General features: G+C 40.8%; 1 protein-coding gene across 9 annotated transcripts in view; it reads right to left on the reverse strand.

Moving 5' to 3' along the window:
* The window catches only part of UQCC1 (ubiquinol-cytochrome c reductase complex assembly factor 1), a 96,785-nt gene that overhangs the window by 21,868 nt on the left and 52,700 nt on the right, over nt 1-22,217 (reverse strand). For 4 of the 9 annotated variants that reach the window (XM_072800726.1, XM_072800730.1, XM_072800729.1 and 1 more), the window contains one exon: nt 21,662-21,770. In XM_072800726.1, coding sequence (XP_072656827.1) covers nt 21,662-21,770 — 109 coding nt within the window. Of the gene's footprint in view, nt 1-551; nt 600-2,220; nt 2,344-21,661; nt 21,771-22,217 lie in introns of all 9 variants that reach the window. The other 5 variants (XM_072800724.1, XM_072800721.1, XM_072800727.1 and 2 more) reach the window with 3 other exon arrangements.

Here is a 22,217-nt window from a genome sequence, read left to right on the forward strand (position 1 = left end):
GTGACTCACACATAATCAGACCTCACTGAATGCTAGCTGAAAAAAGAATGCAACAGTTAATATGTAATCATAAGCTGATGACTTTCTGACCTTGGTCACACTCAGGGCAGACAACCAATCTTATAGGGTTTTAGCAACCACAGTGCCCTCAATGTCTCCTGTGTTGCAGTAATGGAAAATCCTACTTGAACAAGATGTAATATGAGCAAGATGTGTACTTAGCTTGAGCCCGGCAGGCGTCTCCAGTGGAGCAGGAGTACAGAACACCAGGGCCTACGAGCCTGACCCTCTATCCCAGCAATCTATTCACTACACATTAGTGGATATCACTCATCTGGGTCCTCTGCACTCTACCTGCAGTTATGAGGTCTGATCACTGTCAGCAAGATGCTGACACACCTTAGGTTTCCAGAGATACTTGCAGGCTCCCAAATATACCCTGGATCTCGCTTCTGGACTTCTGAGTACAAGAAAGCTGCAGGCACAACATTACTTTTTTAATTGATTTTTTAAATTAAATTTAAGCAGACTGGGGACAGTGGAAAACTTACAGGATGCTTGTTCCCCACCAGTACTGGCCATCTCAAGTGCACAGACATCTAAGCAAAACAGATGAAAATGGATAATTAACATGCTAGTAAGTACTTTGCTAATGGAGCCTAGGCACTATCCCTTGTCCTGGATGCCAAAGATCTAAACATCCCAGAAGACCTGGAAGCAACACTGTCCTTTCTCACTCAGCAGTTCCCAGACAGACACATCATGCTGCCTGGAAAACAACATTCTCTGAGGATCCAAAATCTACCCCCTTCCCAATCTTGAGGTTCCTAGCCCTTCTACTAAACAGTCCTGTCTTCTCTTTCTCTGCAGTAGCGAGGAGCAAAAGAGATGGGCTACCCTAAGTAACTGGATCACATATGTTAACTGTGACTCCCGCTGGGCAGAGGAGGTCAGGCCAAAGTCTACATCCCCAAAGACAATGCTTGTTTTTCACCACTGTCTCCTTACTGCTCACTGCTCAGATTCATACAATTTTCCAAATACTGTCCCTGTGGTAACCTGAGAAACAGGCTGGTCCCTCCTCTGGAGATGAGCAAACAAAAGCTCAGAAAGGGGAGTCACCCATTGTCACTCCACTCATAGATGGTGATGTTCACAGAACAATGTCATCTGAGTCCTAGTCCAATATTCTTTTGTCTCAAGACTCAAGACAAGTGCCATTCCTCTGAAAGAATGCTGTAGAAGTATCCTGCAAATGGCTGAGCTTGGATTCTGGTAGAAGGGCTCCTGCTCAAGTAATGAGAAGGCCAATGGTGAGATGAACAGTATAAACATTTTGCCTAAAGGAAAAAGAAAACCTCAGTTGATGGGACACCTGGGTGGCTCAGCAGTTGAGCATCTGCCTTCGGCTCAGGGTATGATCCCAGAGTTCCAGGATCGAGTCTGACATCAGGCTCCCTGCATGGAGCCTGCTTCTCCCTCTGCGTCTCTCATGAATGAATGAATAAAATCTTAAAAAAAAAAAATCTCAGTTGGGATGCTGTATCTATTAAAGAGCTGCTTTCTCTGGCGATCTGTATTCAAGTTCCACTTGGACGTTAGAAATGCTTTGAAATTTAAGTAAACTCTAGGCCCAAGTAGCTCCATTTCCTCACACTGTGACTCTGGAAGACAAATCTCTGAGATTCAGTTTTGCCATCTAAACTATGAAGGGATCCCTGGGTGGTGCAGCGGTTTAGCGCCTGTCTTTGGCCCAGGGCGCGATCCTGGAGACCCGGGATCGAATCCCGCGTCGGGCTCCCAGTGCATGGAACCTGCTTCTCCCTCTGCCTGTGTCTCTGCCTCTCTCTCTCTCTGTGACTATCATAAATAAATAAAAAACTTTTTTAAAAAAATCAATCTTTCAAAAAAAAAAAATAAACTATGAAAACTGCCTTTTTTTTTTCTATTTTAATTATCATGCCAGATACAAATACCTAGTAATAAAAGAGTCTCACATGTGATAACTCATTTAAACCCCCATACTACTGTAAGATGAGGTACATACAATAGGCATCCCTTTCTACAGAGAAAAAATGGAAGCACAGACACTATGGACCTTACCCAAGGTCACACAGCTGGCATGGGGTCTGAGCCTAGTCTGGCTTTGCTGTCCAAGGGCTCTCAACCACTGTGATTCTGCGTTAGAAAGCAAGTTACAAACCCAACCCATTTCTCCACCTGAGCAGAGGTGCCAGGCTGCCAGGCTCCATTCCTCCTTTCAGACCCTGGGGGCTGCCTAGTTTCCCGCACCTTCCTGCCATCATACTCGGTACTGTGCTGGGCCAGCCTCCCTAGGAAAGTCTGCAGTGAAAATACAACAAAACAAACAAACAAACAAAACAGGTGAACTCAAATCTTACTGGTTCATCTATGTAGTGTAGAACCTAATCTAGGAAAGATTCGACTTCATTTCTCTTTTTGCCATAGGCTAGTGACTGTAAGCCCTGTAAGATCATTTCTCTCTAATATACCTTCTACCAAAAGGATTTGGAGATTAGCACATGGTGAGGGACAAAAATGTTCCCTAAATGAATAAATGAATAAAACAATCCTTAACAGAGCCATAAAATAAATAATGCTGCTGGACCTGGAGGGGGAAAAATTCAATTGTGCTTTCATCTACAGATGTATATTCAGTATTAACCATCCACCAAACACTGTTCTAGCAATAAACAAGAGCCAATTCAGGGGTGCCTGGCTGGCTGAGTTGTAGAGCGTGCGACTCCTGATCTTGGGGTTGTGAGTTAGAGCCCCACATTGGGTGTCGATTACTTAAAAATAAAATCTTAAAAAAAAAAAAGGGAGAGAGACACAATACTTGAACTCCTAGAGCTTATATTCTAAGAAGGGGAAAAGGGCAAAATAAAATATTCAGAATGTTAGATACTAATTTTAGTGCTACTGCCCAAATCCTGTTGTTCAAGACTCCTAAAATGAGAACTGCCCAGTGCTGTGTATGGTGTTCTGATGAGGGGATAGGATGGGAGTCGGCTATTGCTAAATGCTGACAAGCCCTGATGTAAAGGTAGGAGAAGCTGCTAAGAGACAGAAGCAAGAACATGTGATGGAAGCTTTACTGCATATTCCTGGACAGGTCACATGGTCCCATCTGTATCCCTAGCACAGTACCCAGCACATAGCAGGCACTGAGTAAACACTTTATGCCAGTGCAGAGTATCTGGGAACTGGGAGGGAGGGAGACTGGAAAGCCTCCTGCCTTCATCTCTATCACTCTGCTCTCCACCACCGTGCCAGATAAGAAAGAGTCAAGGGGATAGCAGAGGAAAATTTATCAAGAAAATATTATTTAGGGGTTTCTGGGTGGCTCAGATGGTTAAGCATCTGCTTTCAGCTCAGGTCATGATTTCCAGGTCCTGGGATCCAGCCCTCCAGTCAGGCTCCCTGCGGGAGGTCTGCTTCTCCCTCTCTCCCTCTGCCTTCCCTCCCGCCAGCCCCCGGCCCTGCTGCCACTGTGCACACATACGCTCTTTCTCTCAAATGAATAAATAAAATCTTTTTTTAAAAAAAGAATATATTATTCAGAATATGTTTTACCCTTATATTTAGCATAGCTATCTCAATACCCATCAAGTTTTTTCTTTCTACTCTCCCCTGGAGCCTCTTGCATTGCAACAAAACTACTTGTTTGATCAGATCAAGAAGCATTTCCTGTGCTCTGTGCTGGACCCTGAGAAGGCTACTGGAGGATGCCCCAAGATCCTCATACTCAAGAAAGGTACCATCATACTGGCAAAGTAAGACACAAATGTCAATCTGGCAATCTGGAGTGGTTAGAGAGAGTTTCAGGGGGAGTCAGTAGAATGTGGATGGGCAGAGACTGAAGGAAAAGCTCTGCAGGCAGAAAAGATAATCAAATGATGGCGAATCACAAGAAACCCTGAAGACAGGTTAAGGGGATGGCGTATAGCTAGCAGGTCACCAGGAGACACCGTGAGTTTCTGTGTAATGAGTATTTGACATAAGCAGTGTTTAAGAAGATGAGACAGGCTGTTAAATGATTTGCAAGATGCATCTAAGATGGAAGAGGGTCGGGAGGCGGGGAATCAGTGAAGCAGCCGGCAGCGAGTGGACAGCGAGGTCAGGACTAGATGTAAGCGTCAGTAATACAGCTCATGTCCAGAGAGTGGTTGTGGTTCTTCCTGCTCCTTGGAGGACCAGACGTGTTACATTTATGGTGCATATCACTGCCACTCAGAAAGAGCAGCTACAACAGACAGCATTGACGTGGAGGAAGAAGTCCCTGCTTTCTAGCTAGGCCCCTTCAGGTCTATCACCACAGTATTTTCATCCAGCATTTTAGGGAAATGGGGAAGAGGACTGTTAGAACTGCCTCACCAATGGATCCGGAAATACAGTACATCCAGGGCAGCTATAGCCAATGTCTGTCTCTACTGTACCCCAGGTGTGACCCCCCCCCTTAACTTCCAGAAGTTTTTCACGTAGTCATCCCGTCTTTAGTAGAGCCACTGTCCTCTGGTAGTGTCCAGTGCAGGATTAAACTCACGGGAGTAAAGCGCAGACAGTTGCCTACCTTCTGGCTTCACAAAGTGAAGGGTACTAATAATCTTGCCTTACCCTAAGAGGTCCCCACAGTGCTACTACAATCATTCCTTTTGCTGAAGACACTATTAACATTGCTAAAAATGCAAAAGTTATCTGGGACCATTAAAACATTATCCTATTAGCATCCATCAACAATTTAGTATGAATGAGTTTATCAGGTAAGGTAGCAGTAGAGAACTGATTCTCATTCTGGTAAGAAGTTAGGAATAGACTCTTTGAGTTCATTTACTTATCCACTAACATTTGATGAAGGCCTATTATGTACTAAGCACTGTGCTAGACACTAGAACACTGACCTTAAGAGAGAATGATCAAAAGAGCAGTAACCTAGGAAGACAAATGGAGGTATGTATAGCAGCTCTAGAGAACAGCAAAGGTGATAGTACGATGTACTGAAAAGAAGAGAATAAATCAACAGTGAGTTTTAATCTCTGCTCTGCTATTGTGACCCCCAAACAAACTATTTTTTTCTTGCCAGGACTAAGTGTCCTCAACTGGAAAAGATTAAATTAGGATCATCTTTGTGCCCGTCAATCTCCAAGGAGATTGCCAGCCACTGAAATGGCACAAAATGTAAACGCTGACTGCTTTGCAGTTCTGACCAGTGAGAGCTAGCCCTGACTTAGGCTTCCTGCCATCAGCCAGAGCAGTCTGGACTTCTTTAAAACAGCATCTGAGGGTCATCACCAAGTGGGATTCTTCTGCCATCCATGTCTACCCATGGCTTCAGACCAGATAACTCCAGCATGTTCTGAATCCCCCTCTGGTCCCCAAACCACTCTAGTCTCTTCTGGGCCTTTGAGCTGAGGATAATAGAGAAAAGACCAGTTCTTCCAAGGCTACAGAGCAAAAGAAGCTTGGAGAGTAAGTTGGAAGTCTGACAAACTGCTGTTCCCTCCTGTGAATTCTATGCTGGGCTGGAAAACTCTTATCTCATATTTTTTCAAGCTGGAAGGGCTCTTAAAAATAATATGGGCCAGGGGTGCCTAGGTAGTTCAGTCTGTTAGGTGTCCAACTCTTGGTTTCAGCTCAGGTGATGATATTGGTGTCATGGGATTAAGCCCCACATCAGGCTCCATGCTCAGTGGGGAGTCTGCTTGGGATTCTCTTTCTCCCTCTACCACACCCCAACTCTCATGTGTGCACTCTTTCTCGCTCTAAAAATTAATAAATAAATCTTTAAAAAGAAAGAGAGAAATAATCTCGTCTAGACTCTTCACCTGCGTCTGCTGATTAATGGTGAACCCATGTTTAATTCCTTAGTCTTTTGATTCCAAAACTAGTGAGTAGTTTTTCGACTCTCCCCTCCTCTCCTTCCTCTAGGAGGAGGATCTTTTTTGGCAGGCAACTCAGCTTAGGACCTAAAGCACAGTAGAGGATAAACACTTCCTGTCTTTGAAAGAGAAGAGGTATAGCCATAAATTATCTGTACTCAAAATACCAAAGACACTAGAATTCATTTGAAATCCAAAGAATCTTAGCAGAAGGGCATAGGACAGGGATGAAAGTAGTAGTGTGGGAGACACTGAGAATGCCACTGAGTGCTTAATGGGAATGGTCTCCTACTTCCCCCACAACCAGGCACAAACCACAAGTCTGCTGATTCTTAACCCCAGCAGCTGAACTGCCCAAAGCCTACAAAAGGGGCAACACACACAGTTTACACCTTTTATTATTCTGATAGAAATTTCTCTCCTGGGAGCAGAAAGGAGTCAAAAGTCCAAAACCAAAAATATATATCTTTATAAGTCAGAGCAAAAGAAGTATTACAGCAGACAGTAATTTAAAAAAAAAAAAAAAGCCTTAGTTGAACAGAGCAGAGTAGGAGGTGTTAGAAAACTCACTCCAAGTAATTTATTCGCTGGGAACCACAAAGGGCTTTCCCAAGAACAGCAAAAACACCATTAATTTCCCCAGTACCCTCCTTTCAAAGGGCTCCAAACACTTCACACATATCGTTTTAAATTGTCCTCAAAGGCTCCAAAATAAGGGGTTACTATTTCCCCAGGTTCAGATGGAGAAACTAAAACATTCATGGCCGCCATGCTCTGTCCTAGTCATCCTAACAGATTCAGCCAACATCACCTGAGTGCCTGCAATGCACATGACCTATGCCAGGCAGAACAGAGAATACAAAGATGAAAAATATGATCTCTGTCCTCCGGAGAGTCAGAATCCAGTGAGGCATGACAGATGTGTACATTCATCTTCTTGAAATAAGGCAGCCAATGCTAGGTGTTATAGGAAGGGTCCAAACAGTGCCCATTTTATCAAGTTACTAAAATGTGCCAAGCACTGTGCTAAGTCTTTACTAGTATCATACTGTTGTAGTCACACACTGTATGTGACTCATCTTACAGAGAAAGGAGTGGAGGTATGTAAGGTTAAGAGATTTGCTCAGGTCTTAATTATGGCACAGTATGATTAGAACCCACGTCTGTCTGGCTCCAAAGCCCCTATGATAGGAGTTAAGTGCTTGGGAAGTTACATACATACATACGTGACAGCAGAGCATCCTTTTCTCAGAGGCAGAGTAGAACTCCTACAGAGGAAGGAGGCCTCTGTTGGGAGATCCCTGGAAAAGGTTCTGGCTTGACAGCTCTATAGAGCCCAGCAGGGGCCCAGGTGGGGGTAACCTCTGCCTCTTTTGCCAATGCTCCATTTTGGAGACCAAGGAAGAAAGATTTGAGGGAAGAAGAGCTTATGGGGCAGCAGGCCACTGTTTGCAGACCAGACAGGTTAGAGAGAGCATGATCAGACTCGGGGAATCCCTGGGTCTTAACAAGGTTAATATAAATAGCTCTATTTTAAGCCCACAGGACAAAAAGCAGATGGGGGAAAGGAAAGGTCCTCCAAACTCTAAGAGCCAAGCAGAGCCTGGTACTATGGAAACCCAATCACCACTCCAACACTCTTCCCATTTAATAATGGGATCCTTCTGTAATGGTTTTCAAATCTTAATTTCAACCTATGAAAACAGTAACAACAAAAAGCCTTTGATGGGCACCTGGGTGCTGGGTGACTTGGTTAAACATCTGACTCTGGCCCAGGTCATGATCTCAGGGTCCTGGGATAGCCTCACTGGGCTCCATGCTCAACAGGAAGTCTGTTTACTCCCTCTTCCTCTACTCTCCCCCTGCTGTGTACTCTCTCTCTCTAATACATAAATAAATAAAATCTTAAAGAAAAAAATCAACCATTTGATAGAGCCAGATACTTCTGTGTATTACTATCTCGATCAACACCAGTGATCCTGTCAATGAATAGGTTAGTCATTAGTTCATTTGCTTGTTCTTGTATTCTACCTACTTCCAAAAAAGGTTCAAGTTGGCTTCTAATGAAAGGCCTGTGGTATGGCCAAAAGTTTGAAAATCAGTCAGACCTGGACTTGTGACTTACTATGGTGACCACAGCCTAGTTCTTTGACTTTTTCTTCCCCTCAGTTCTCTTCAGCTGCAAAATGGGCACACTCTTCTCTCTAACCAGGCAATTTGTAAGTGAGACGAGATCTGTAGAATGCCTGTCAGAATCTGGCCCAAAATATACATCTCAACCAAAAAGAAAAAAAAAAGTAAAAGCGTTAATAAAGGGTATGTGTGAGAGAAAGAGGATAATGAAAAATTATATCAAATACGTAAATAAGGGAAGCTCTGTACTTGCTGGCAGCCATGGCAACAGGGAAGCAGGATTGTTATACCACTCTCATCGTTAAATAAAGGGAAACGTGTACATTCATCAGAACAGAGAAAGTTCTTAATTCTAAATGCAGAGAGGATAATCTACAGTTGAGTGGATGTGGATGTGCACATACATACATATGCACACTTACACCATTTTTCTCTCCAACAGGAACAGGGCAAAAGAGCTCTCCAGAGCCCTGCTGCCCCTCTGACACCACACTACTGCTGCATGCAATGAAGTACTTCAACAGTTAAAACATTTTTGTGCCAATATTTTAAGAGTGCAGAAGGTTCCAAATTACATGTAAAATAAACAATGCCAGACTGTGAAAACTCTTGGCTGCAACGTTCTCTGATGTTAACAAGAGTTTCTTTATTACTGTAACCTTTCAGAAGTGAATAAAAATTATTTCTCTGCCCTAGTTTTGCCCTCCAGTAAAAGGGAAGAGAACAGTGACCATGGAAAGAGCTGTACAATGACCTCTCATGAAGGCTAGGAGGCTGGGAAGGGGGCAGTTTAAAACACAAAGCCTTCCATATATGTTTCTAGTCAAAGGTTAGAAATCTAGTTTGTGCTGTGCTGATCATATTGTTAAATTTTACGTTCCCGATATTTTTATGTAACTAAAACCCTCAGGGGGACCAGAGGGTATTTGCAGGGAGCCCAAACTAAGCTGATGCTAGGAGAAAACCCAAATCTTGATCAAGGCTTCTTAGCCATTCAGGAAACCTCATTACTCTGAAATTGAGTCTGAAGTACCCTTAAAAAACAGCGGCTGAACTGTCTGCCTTCAGCTCAGGGCATGATCCCAGGTCCAGGGATCGAGTCCCACATCAGGTTCCCTGTGAGGAGCCTGCTTCTCCCTCTGTCTATGCCTCTGCTTCCGTGTGTGTGTGTGTGTGTGTGTGTGTGTGTGTGTTTCATGAATAAATAAATAAATCTTTTTAAAAAAAAAGAAAAGAAAAACAGGGGAAAAGATCTACAGGTGGCCACGGCTTAGACAAAATAGGTTCTTTTGCAGACCTTTGAGTCAATGAGTCTGAATATTGGACACCCAAAAGGATCTCAAAATGGGAGCTAGTCTGGATAAAAAGAGTCTACTTTCAGCACTGCAGGAAAAGGAAAAAAGTTACCATACAAAGGCAAACATGCTCTGTCCTCTCACACCATCCTGCCTCTACCTACACTGTTCCTTTGCCTGGGGCGGGGGGCGGGGGGGAGGGTTTCTCTTGTCTATTAAAAACTTTTCTGAAAAGATACAACCCAAATGTCATCTACCCCAAGCTTCTCTCCTTTGGGCCTTCTCAGCAATTTTTAAATATCACAATCTCTTAATATTGTAATCACCTGCTTCATATGTGTGTCTTTTCCTATAAGACTGGGGAATTGGGGACAATATCTTCATCATCTGTATACTCCAGTGCCTAGCAGAGTACCTGGAAGCTAGCAGGCCACAATAAAATAGAGGAAGAGATGGGTAAATCTTGTTTGTGTCTGGGAACAGAAATCAGACAGAGAATGATGAACTGCTAAAAAAACAGAACACAAGCTCTGGGATTTAACACAAGGCTAGCTTTTCAGACTCTCACAGAGTTGCGGAATGTTAAGTCTGGAAGAGAATTTAGAAATCATCTAGCTCTCCTCCCCAGAGAGGTGAGGTGATTTGACTTACTCGAGCTCACTCAGAGAGTGGCCAGGCTGGCCAGAACTGGGGCATTATACCACACCACCCATTCCTTCTCTTTACTATCAAAAATTATAGGTGTAAATATTTATTTGGCAGTGAGATGAGAAATATGATTAAGACTACTTATTTTGAGAATGCTATTTCATTATAAACAAATAACAATGGATGTCATGCTAAAATTCAAACTTGACACAAAATGCTCTGAATTGCTCAAAAGTTAAACCTAACATCACTGTATGACCCAGCAATTCCACTCCTCAGTAATATACCCAAGAGAAGAGAAAACCCATATTCAGACAAAAACCTGTACATGAATGTTCACAGCAGCATTATTCATAAGAGCCAAAAAATGGAAACAACCCAAATGCCCACCAACTGATAAATGAGACTAAAATGTGGCATATTCATACAATAGACTATCCGTAAAAAGAAATGAAGTACTGACACATGCTATAACATGGATGAACCATGAAAACATGATGCTAAGTGAAAGGAGACAGAAGGGATCCCTGGGTGGCGCAGCGGTTTGGCGCCTGCCTTTGGCCCAGGGCGCGATCCTGGAGACCCGGGATCGAATCCCACATCAGGCTCCCGGTGCATGGAGCCTGCTTCTCCCTCTGCCTATGTCTCTGCCTCTCTCTCTCTCTGTGACTATCATAAATAAATTAAAAATTTATTTAAATTAAAAAAAATTAAAAAAAAAAAAAAGAAAGGAGACAGAAAGAAAAGTCCACATATTATGATTCCATTCGTATGAAATGCCCAGAATAAATCTATGGAGACAGAAGTTACAGGAGTGGTTGCCAGGGGCTGGGGTAAAAGAGGAATGGGGAGTGACTGCTATAGGGCTTAGAGTTTCTTTTTGAGGTGATGAAAATGTTCTGGAATTAGATAGTGGTGACGGTTGCATAACACTGTGAATTTACTTTTTAAAAAAGCACTTAAAATGGTGACTTTTATGGCAGATGAATTATAGCTCCATTTTTTTTAAATGGAAGGAAAAAAAAGATACAATCTCTGCCCTCTAGGAGCTAACAATTTAACTGGCGTGAAGACCAACATACAGACATGCCTAAGGACTTGGAGGTTCAGTGTCATGTGACAAGTAATGTTATGCAAGTTAGAGGAAGAAGGAAACAACGCTTAAGTTAAAAATCTTAATGTTTATGTTACAGCCATAGTTCTTAGTGATCTTTTCAGGCAGTAAAGTAGTGATTAAGAGCATGGGCTCTAAAGTTTGGCGGCAGGTTTGGGTTCTAATCCAGACTCTCATATTTACTATGTAAGACTGATTAAATTACCTTACCGGTAGGTGGAATAATAATTTCCTAAAAAGATACCTACATCCTAATTCGTGGAACCTGGGAAATGCATCTTATATGGGGAAGAAAGGACCTTGCAGCTATGATTAGATTAAGAGTCTTCAGATGGGGAGGTTATTCTGGATTATCCAGGTGGGCCCTAAATGTAATCACATGGACCCTTAAAGAGGGAGGCTGAAATTGGAGTGATGTGGCCACAAGCCAAAGAATGCCAGCAGCCACAAGAAGCTGGAAAGGGCAAAGAACAGATTCTCCCCTAACCTCCAGAAGGAGCACAGTCCTGCTAAGTTCTCCATTTTGGCCATGAAGTTCTGAAGTTCTGGCCTTCAGAACTATGAGAGAATGAATTTGTTTTAAGCTACCAAGTTTATGGCTAGTTGTTACAGCAGCTACAGGAAACGAATCCACTAACCTCTCTGATCCTAGTGTATTCATCTGTAAAATGAGGATAGAAATAATACCTATCTCACATGTGAGTATTGCAAAATTTAAAGTTCATATGGTGCTTATAAAGTGCACAGCAAAGAGAAAGTTCTTGGTAAATGTCAGCTACTACTACTGGTGACCTGTTTGTCTGTATTATGCTGAAATCCTCAACTTTCCCAGCCCATGCCCAGATACTGCTCCCATCAGCAGGGAGAACAGTAAAAGCCAGAAATCAGGAGACTCAAGTTGTGCTCTTCGTTTGGTTTCTAAGTTAAATTTATTCAACTCTCCTGGAGCCAGTTTCTCCATTAGTTAAATGTTAAATGTTAAAAGTTTCTCGTATCAGACGAGAGCAGTGGCCCTCTAACTGCAGGGTGTGTGAAAACACAGATTGCTGGACCCTACCACCAGAGTTTCTGATTCAGCAGATTGAGGGTCGGGCCCTAAACTTGCATTTTTAACAAATTCCTAAGTGATGCTGAGGCTGCTGGTCTGGGGACCACATTTTGAAAAATCTCTGGTCTAGATTATTTGAAGGTTCTTTTCAGTTTTAATAGACACCCCACAGAGGTAGCATTCAAATAATAAACACTGCTGTACCAGGCTGAAATAGCTTTACAACTAAGTTCTTTTCCTATGTAAGAGAGTGGGGGATGGGAGGGTATAAAGAACACGGTTACGGACTAGTTTTAACTTTTGAACTAAGCAGAATGAAAAATCTTAAGCAATAGTGGGAACAGGAAGAGGCTGTCTCCTTATCCAACATGCTGGCCCCATTTTAATTTATCTTAATCCCACCTTTCTGCCTTTTCACCAGACCCCTCCCCCTTATGCCCTTCTCGAGAAACACATCTAGATGTCTCCTGAATTCATTTATTGGCTTTGCCGTGCGCAGTATAATACTGCCTTTGTTAGTCTCCCAGCCCAGCCTCTCCGAGCACGGTGTTCAGTCGCGGTGTTCTCTACTCTTAAAAAAACACAACCAAGGAGTCTCTGAAAAATAATTGTAAAATCAACTAAGGCAAATTCAGACGATGTGGAGACATTCAGACTCTAAATGCTGGAAAAAGAAACAAATTCAGAACATTGTTAGCATTCTCACCTGTCTTTTTTTCCCCCCTTAATCTCTATGAGTCCTGTTGAGTAGGAAACCTCTGCCGTATTGGATTAGAAACTGAATAAAAGGGGCCTGGGGCTTGGGACTGCACTGAAGAAATGGAATGCCTCGAGATTCAAGAAAAGCTGTCCTCTTAGCCTTTGGAAGGTGATTAAAGGCTAGGGAGAAGGAACCTGCCATGAAGTTGATCCTCCTCCCACACCCCGGGAGGGATCACAGCGTAGTAAAGCTGGACAGTAGACTGGGAATCAGCATACCCTTGCTTGGGTCCTCATTCTGCTGTTTAAAGCTGCATGAGCTTGGACAGAACAATTAACTTCATTGGGACCCCATTTTCTTACTAGAGAAATGAGCCACTGAGACCAAATCTATAGTCCTTACTCTGAGACTCTAATGTCTCTGGGGAGACTTCTCAAAACACACACCTCTGAGCCCCTTCAGACTGAGAGCCACTGAACAAAAGAATCTCTAAGGCACTCAATCTAACATTCTAAGGTTTATCTATTCTATAAAATGAACTAGAAATATAAATGATGAGGCAGAGATTGTATCTTTTTTCTTCCATTTAAAAAAAAAATGGAGCTATAATTCCCAGAGGCAGGGCAGAGAGAAAATTGAAACTTTCTGAGGAGGAAAGATGGTCAGAGAAATTGAACCCAGGTGTGATAAGAGATCATTCATTAAGTCAGTATTTGGAAGATAGTGCTGCCAGATACTAATAATAGAGGCAAGTACCCGTGTTCACCCAAGTATCTGAGGAGTGACTATGTTAGGCATTCTGTGCTAGACCAGAAATCCGAGGATCCTCACTCCAACTAATGAGCATGACCTACACAAACCCACAATTAGAGTAGAGCATGTTAAGTCCTATTGTAGGAGTTTGTGCAAAGTGCTGCAACAATACAGAGAAGGGAGTGGCCAAATACACCAATATTGTCGGCTGGTGGGGGCGGGGAGGTGCTAGGAAAAGCTTGATGGAAGAGGTACTATCCAGCTGTGTCTTACTGTACTACGAGCAGAGAAGACAGGTGTTAAGACCACATCAGACAAAGGGAACTACATAAGCAAAAGCCCAGAAGCATAAAGGAATATGGCATACTATAGCATCAGTGAAAATCTCACATGAGTGAAACCTGTGTTTGAGTGTAAATGTGTGACTACACATGAATATCTGTGTATTAGAGAAGTCTGCTGGCAATCAGACTAGAAAGATGGGTTGGGGCTAGAATATGAAGATTTCTTTCCCCCCATTTTTCTCTTTGAAAAGTTTCAAACTTACTTAAAAAATGGAAGAGTAATATAACAAAAAGTTGTATAATTTTTAGATTCACAACTGTTACTATTTTTAATATTTGTTTCATCTCTCTCCACATATACACACACGTGCTTTTTCTTTTGCTAAACCATGTGAAAACATCAAATCTTTTCATTCCTAAATACTAAATACTGTATCTTCTAAGAACATTCTCCTATATAACTACGAAGGGTTCTCCTGTTCTATATAATTACAAAGGGTTCTATAAACTGTTGCTAAGCTATCTGAATTTTGCACTAGGATTTCTAGACAGAGGAAGGATACGATCAGATGTGGAATTTGGAAAAACCTCTGGTGGTTTATAGGGTGACAGGGTTCACTAGCGTGGGGAAAGTCCAGAACTAATTAGGAGGTCATGTGCAATAAAGGAGAGACAATGAAGGTTGATAAGAAGCAATGAAACAGAAGAGTGGAAAAAATCCAAACATATTTTGGGCAGAAAAGTGACAAGACAATTTGGGTGCAGAGGATGAGGCAAGAGTTGAGGAGGACTCTAAGAATTCCAGCTTGGAGGGGCTGGATCGATAGCAATGACATCAGAAGTGAGACTGGAAACACAGGAAGAACAGGTTCATGGAGCTATTTATCCCATCTCCTGAGAGGTTTATTTAGGAGAACCATTATGGAAAATGGCTTTAACTGTGCCCAATGTACACAGCTCTAAGCAGTATTACAACTATGATACAAAAGATACCAAAGGGAACAGGGCACCCAAAGGAAAAAAAAAAAAAGTGGTAGGCTGGAGAGCTAAACAGTTCTGAAACAATGAACTGAATTTGGAGTACTTAATATGAAGAGTACTTAAGAAAGGTACTAAAAAGACAGGACAGTGTCAATGCACCAAGGCAGCCAGGGCTTTGAAAATGGAATTAGAAAAAAAAGAAAAAAGAAAGAAAAAAGAAAATGGAATTAGGTCACTGTGTTTCTTCTACAGAAATTCCGTGAGGTAAACTGAAGATATAGCAAAGAGGACCGAATTCACTTACGGATTTGTTCAGTCAAGAAACATTTATTGAATGTCTACTAAGTATAGAGCTCCATTTCAGGTACCAAAGGAATATAAAGGCAAACAAATATGAATTATACCTCAGGCAACTTCCAAACTATAATTGCAGATAAAAACGGCTGTGAAAAAAAAAAAAACCGGCTGTGAGAGAGATAAATGAGAATGTGCATAGATAGGAGTTTCATGCTCTATTTTCATTTCAATTTCAGAAAGGTTTACAACTTCTCTTTCAGGGATGATCCCTGAAATGAAGTGAGTCCAGTATGCTGCCCAGAAGGACAGGCGAAATGAGCCATCAGACTGGCATTCTGCCTGTATGCTCCCAGGCATCTGATCAGTCAAAAAACTGCCTAAAGTACATACTCCATGCATCGTTGCTACCTACTGAGACCTGGGGTCATGAAACTTGTGCAGAGAAAGGAATGCATCTACTAAAGATAAATTTCAGTTGGGCCCTGCTAACGTTCATGAACCAATCCCAAAATGAAATTGCTCTGCCTTCTAAGAATTTAGCCTTCTCTCACCTAATAAACAAATATCTACTCCAACAGCTTAGGACATTTAAAAACTTCCAAAAGAACAACTGATATCTGGGAACAAACATGTCTTTATTTTTAAAGACCTGGAGCCCAAGGAATTGCTTTATATTTACACTCCATCATTTGTATCATTGGCTGCAAAACTATGTCCTTAAAGTGGTCCTCATATTTTAAAACAATACCTATGGATGGCAGTGAGTGTTAATTCTGACCTAGAGATGCAAGGTATAGCAAATTTTTTTACCTTATGGTAAAACAGAGGAGTTTGTTTGAAAATTTCTGTGGGGAGGTAGGGAGAAAAACAGAATGGAATTACAGAGGCCTAGAAGAAGATTTCCAGAAAAACTAAAGTATGTATAATTCTTTTTACCACCTTTTATAGATTTAAAGTCTTTGTTTAGAATCATAAAAGGCCTCATGTAGAAGTTGTTTTTTTTTTTTTGTGGTTTGGTTGTTGTTTTAGTCAAATCCATTAGAAGATGGGAATGGATGGAAAGAGAAAAACTTGAAGGTAAGGGAAACAATTTCTCTTTTTTTCTTACAGTATTTAAGACTAACAGAGCAAACAAATATGCTCAGAATGAAAAGGGGGATAACTCTCCACCCCACTTTTTCTAATACAGATAGGGGGCTTCCAGAACGGTCTTCTGTTGTCAGTTATTTACTGGACATGGATTAAGTCAAGGGGCTATGATAAGCACTTTGGAGACTACAAAGAGGGATACAGGGGATGCAGCCCCCCAGGCAATTCACCTGGAAGATAGTCAATACTCATGAATAACAATGATACAAGATAGCCAGAAGGGTACATATAAATTACTAAGGTACTTCCAGCTAGTGGATCAACTGGGACTGGCTTCTAGTGTGGGATGGAGGGATGTAAAGGAATTGGGGCTGTGGTGTTTAGGCAACCTAGTGTATGTACTGCACCAGGAAAGACATAAATAAGACAGGAAGAGCAAGGCATTCAACTTGGCTGAAGAGTATGTGAAGCAAGGCTGGAGTGTGATGTTCATTGAGTGCTTACTATGTGCCAAGCACATGTGCTAGAAGGTTTCACATATTTACAGTTCAAGAAAAGCTAGAGGAAATGAGTTTGGAGAGGTAGTCTGGAGTGTGATCACAGAGGATCTTGCAAAGCAAAATGTTTTCTAAAAAGAAAAGTAGAATTTTACAAAGAAGTCCGGTTCAGCCCACAGCTGCTCCACCTCTTTCTAGGCCTTCTGCATGGTCTCAGGAGGCAGCTCTGCTAGAGAGAACAAAAGACCTTCAGATGACAGGAGGCTCATCCTTATTCTGGAATGGTACTGGCAAGAAGTCATCTAAAGTCTTGAGGAGACAACTGGGATTCCAGGGACCACTGATAAGGGTAAACTCAGAATTTCTTAACTACTCCTTCCCACCTAGTCTCCAAGGCTTGGAAAGCTTAAACCTGCTCATTGTAAGCCACAAGGTGGAGATGTCTGGCAGAGCAGAACTAAGAGGAAGTCGTTTAGCCAGCCTAAGGTTACCATTAACACTTTGAGCCACTGCCTTGAGCTAATTTTTATGTTTGTTTTTTAAGTTTGGTTGAAATGTCACAAATGGAAAAATTAACTAAAGCGCCTGGGTTAGCCACAAGACTGGACACACCTGGCTGCAAACCCAGCAAAAGAAACTTACTTCATTAGTAGGAGAGGCAGAAAGTGAAATTTACATCTGAAATGTGCCTGCACCAGGAGAAAGTGCTGAGGCCAAAGGCGCTGTCTGTTTTTACAGCTGTGTCAAGTCTTAGTTCTCTACTCTTACCAACACTCAGGAGTGAGGCAAGGGCCCAAGGAAAAATGGTCTCCAACCTCTTCAGCTGCAACTCAGCTCACAAAGGTTTTTAAGAACCAGTTAATGAAATAAAACAAGACCAGATGAGGTGATATAATGAATTTTATTTCCACAGCTAATTTATATGTTTAAATCCCAAATAATGTTTTTTTTTAAAGTTAGAACACTCTAAATTATTCATGTGATTTTTGTAACCTCAAATTTAACACTTGCATTTTATACCAGCTCCACTAATGATATATGAGTCTGCCTTGTTTTTCACAATAGTTGGGCTCCTAAGAAGCTGATAAAAAGCAAAAAATTTTTAATAAAAATATCCCCACCAAATAAGATTGCAATTCTAATTTCAAAGGAGTTCTTGATTCAAATTTCTGATTCATCATTAATTCACAAGTGGCTCCACTCAAAGTAATAGCCTCTAAGAATTCTTTGGCATGAAAAAAATCACCACCACATTGATCAGTCTTATAAATTCTACTTTTTATATGAGTTTTCTTAAAGATGTACACCTGGGATGCCAAATTACACAGAGACAGATTTACAAATTACCACCTTCAAATCATTGATTTTTTGAGGCACCCCAACAACTCACATTTTTTAAAGAATAAACTGAAGCACAGAGGAGGAGACTTGGCAGCCAGGGTCAGAACCAGGTCAGACTAGCTTAGCTTCCTACTACTTTCTTCAACTGTATGTCCCTAACTTTTCTCATTTCTTTAGGTTGTACACACACAGAAGACTAAGAACTCTATACACACAATCACACTTGTAACTTAGAAGTGGTTAAAATATAATTTTCTTGCCTGTATAAAGCGTGTCTGTTTATACAATGAGCTTGGAAAGGGAATGGGGGGAGGGCGGGGGGACCAAGTCAATTGCAATAGAAAAGCAATAATAGTAATTTCCCAACTTCCAAACCTCTGTTATTATTAAATCACCACCTTTATTTATAGTCTTTGTAAATGAACTGGGGCTTGGCATTTCTCTTCATACAGGTGAATTTACAAGTCTGTACTTGGGGAGTATTATGGATCATCTAAAACTTTGCTCTTCAAAGTGTGGTTACCACAACCTCACCCTGCTCCACCTGTGGCAATCATCACCTGAAGCTTTCTAGAAATGTAGACTCTCTGGCTCCACCCCAACCTACTGAATCTGTACTTTAGCAAGATCCTCAGGCGGACCATAGGCACATTAAAGTGTGACAAACACCAATCTAACACCTTGCTCTAAAGGACAACATCATATCTAGAAAAATTCAGAAAGAAAAATGGCTCAATAAAACAGGAGGAAAAATAAAGAGGAAAAACTAATTCCTACAGGACTGCACTGATACACACTTGGACTAGAAACATACAAATCAAGTATCGCCTATCTGATAAGTGGGCTTTGAAACAATTTTAGAGGCTGAAATTCAATTTATTCATCCAACAGTATTTATTCATCCACTATTTACTACATAAGCAAAAAAACTACTATGTAGTTAAAAGAGGTCTCCTGCCTTTATAAATATGCAGTCAAGTGGAAGCAATGTTTTAAAGTAACACAGAAGGTTCAAAGTGCTGGAGATTAGGATGGAGATATTTATGGAGGTCCGAAGGAAATTCATGGTGACGGGATAAATAACTGAAAGATTCCTGTAGTTCAAGAGTTAGTAACCTATGGCTCATTAGCTATTCAAATTGTGGACAGTTGTGGCCCACAGGACTCTAGCAGCCCAACTGTCCAGCGAGTTTAGTCAATAGTGACAAGAAACAGGTTAACTAATTAGAAGAGCTACTGTTTCATTGCATGGCAGTCGGCCAAGGCTTTGGCTGGCCCAGGGGTGTCACTGGTTATCATTACGTGATGTGATAGTAGCAGCACCACCCTATGTCCATTAGGTGCTGCCACGGAGTTGGATAGTAAGTACCTGAGGGCATATGGAACACTCCGTGGGATTAAGGCTGCTGATACCACTCTGGGTAGCAGAGACATCAGAAAGGCCTGACAGTGAAAAAAATGGAACAAGGAACCAAAGAATACACAAAGACAGCACTCAATGACTCCAAAACAAATGATGATGATGCTGATGGCAACTAAAACTCTGACATATGCTATCCTCTTCTTGGAATAAACAGAAATACCAATGGTCTACTGTCTCAGAGAAAGGCATGTGAATGTCATTGAAGACACCTTTAAGACAAATCTATGTCCACTGTGCTTCCTATATATATATATATATATATGTGTATATATATATATATACACATATATATATATATAGGGCCTCCAAAGACATGAGAATTTAGGAATACCCTCTCAGTAGGCAACCATCATCTCCATGATTTAGCTTCAAAGACCTCAATTTTACACATATAGTAAGCACATGATACCATTAGACAATGACAGGAGTGTGTGAAAATAATTACAATAAATAAAACGTGGTGACAACCTCCCACTCAACTCCCATGTAGCATGGAAAAATCTCTAAGACATATTGTTGAGTGAAAAAAATTAAATACATATTAGTACACAGAGGATGATTTCATGTATAATCTAATATACAAGGACGCCTGGGTGGCTCAGTGGTTAAGCATCTGCCTTCGGCTCAGGGCGTGATCCTGAGGTCCTGGAATCAAGTCCATATCAGGCTCCATAGGGAGCCTGCTTCTCCCTCTGCCTAGGTCTCTCTCTGGGTGTCTCTCATAAATAAATAAAATCTCAAAAAAAAAAAAAATAAGTATACACACACAAAATCAATGCTATATATTTTCTATAGAGAACATAGAAAAGATCCTTAAAAGATATACACCAAAGTGGAAACAGTGATTACTTCTTAAAAGGAGGTAACTGGCCAGGAAAGAGATTGACGATTAAAGGGATTTCAGTCTTAATTAAAACATTTTGAATTTTTTTTTTTTAAACATTTTGAATTTTAAAAACAAACGTAAAGTAAAAACATCTTAATATAGGGGCACCTGGCTGGTTCAGTCATGGAGTGTGAAACTCTTGACCTCAGGGTCGTAAGTTTGAGCTTTCATATGGGTGTAGACATTACTTTTAAAAAATCTTTTTAAAAAATCTAATATATATATTAAGTTAAAAAGCCAAGATACAAAACTATGTATGGTTAAGCCCATTTGTGTTATGTTACAGAATATACATTTATAATTTGCATTTATATAGGAAACTAGAAGGATACACATCAACTCTTAACAATGGTGACTTTTGGCAGGTTGGAATGGGGAAACAACACTTGTCTTTACATTAAATGCTTTTCACTGTTTGATTTTTATTCTATGAACATGTATGACTTTTATAATACATATATAAACTCTGTTTATTCTTCAGTCCATAGGGAGAACTTTGTAATGGAAAAAAAAACAACCCATTTCATGACCCCATCTGATGGTTGTGCTTTAGATGATCCTAAGCTAGGAGGCTTAAGGAGAAAAAACAAGGGGATAAAACAAGGATTACAATCTACTAAAATATGGTCTAGATGCAAAAATACACAAAAGAAGAGATTACTATTTATATAAACAACTGTTTCTAATGCTTTGGTTTCATCTTTCCATTACCATTACATTCTATGTTTTATATGTATATATCCCCCTCTCTCAGGTTAATTATTAAATGTACTAACATACATTTTCAGCAAGTATGTTGCCAAATTATTCTAGGTTGTTAGTGATCAAGGAGCTTGTTTTTCAGTTCCTGAGGACAGTGCCGGCCCAATGCCAGGGTATTTCGATCAGAACTAATTTAGAGGAGGACTAGTTCAAACATTCAATTGGTGTCAAAGGCATAGTACCCTAAAACTTGATTACTATTTGATTTCTTCCATTCAACAAATCCATCCCTCTTACCACCATTATTTGGGATTAATAATTCCATTTTCAAACACAGGATGTCCTTGCATTGACAAATCATAATAATGTGTGCAAACACATAAAGTGTCCATGGTATGTCAGTCTTCATAGAGGCAGAAACAACTCTAACTGAATTACCACCTGACATTAGGCAGCATTACACAGAAATCTAAAAGCAAAGCTATTCTAGAACAGATAAAACATCAACTCAAGTCAAGCAATCCCTCACTGGAGTTTTCCTGGACCATAATCTAACAGCATTTTACTTACCCCCATAACTCTGCCACGCTGCTCAACATCCTCCCACATAAAATGAACTATGATCCGACACATATATTTCCCACTCCGGCCTTCCTGCTTCATTCGGACTAGACACATCCTGGGTGGTAAGAAGACATAAAAAGTAACTAGCTGTTTCTAATTTTTTATCACACCTTATAATTATACTGAAGGTCAGCTCATCTTGGTAATTTCAGTAGAGAACACATAATAAAAAAACTGGAAGTGATCTTGTTAAAAAAAAAAGAAATTTTCATTGAGGTACAACATAAATACTGTAAAGAACATAAATCTTAAGTGTATAGCTTGATGGATTTTTACATATTATATATATATATATATATATATACACACACACACACACACACACACACACCCCCATGTAAGCAGCGAGATATCTAGAGATACGTCTATCTCAAGATAGAGATTATTTAGAGCACCTGAGAAGGCACTCTCCTACATGAAAGGAACCCACATTTAGTTATTAGAAGATAAGCAAGACAAAATCGTTCATTTTGCTGAATGAATACAGGAGTCCTATACAAGG

The sequence above is a fragment of the Canis lupus genome, chromosome 26 (assembly GCF_048164855.1).
Source record: "Canis lupus baileyi chromosome 26, mCanLup2.hap1, whole genome shotgun sequence".
NCBI lineage: Eukaryota > Metazoa > Chordata > Mammalia > Carnivora > Canidae > Canis > Canis lupus.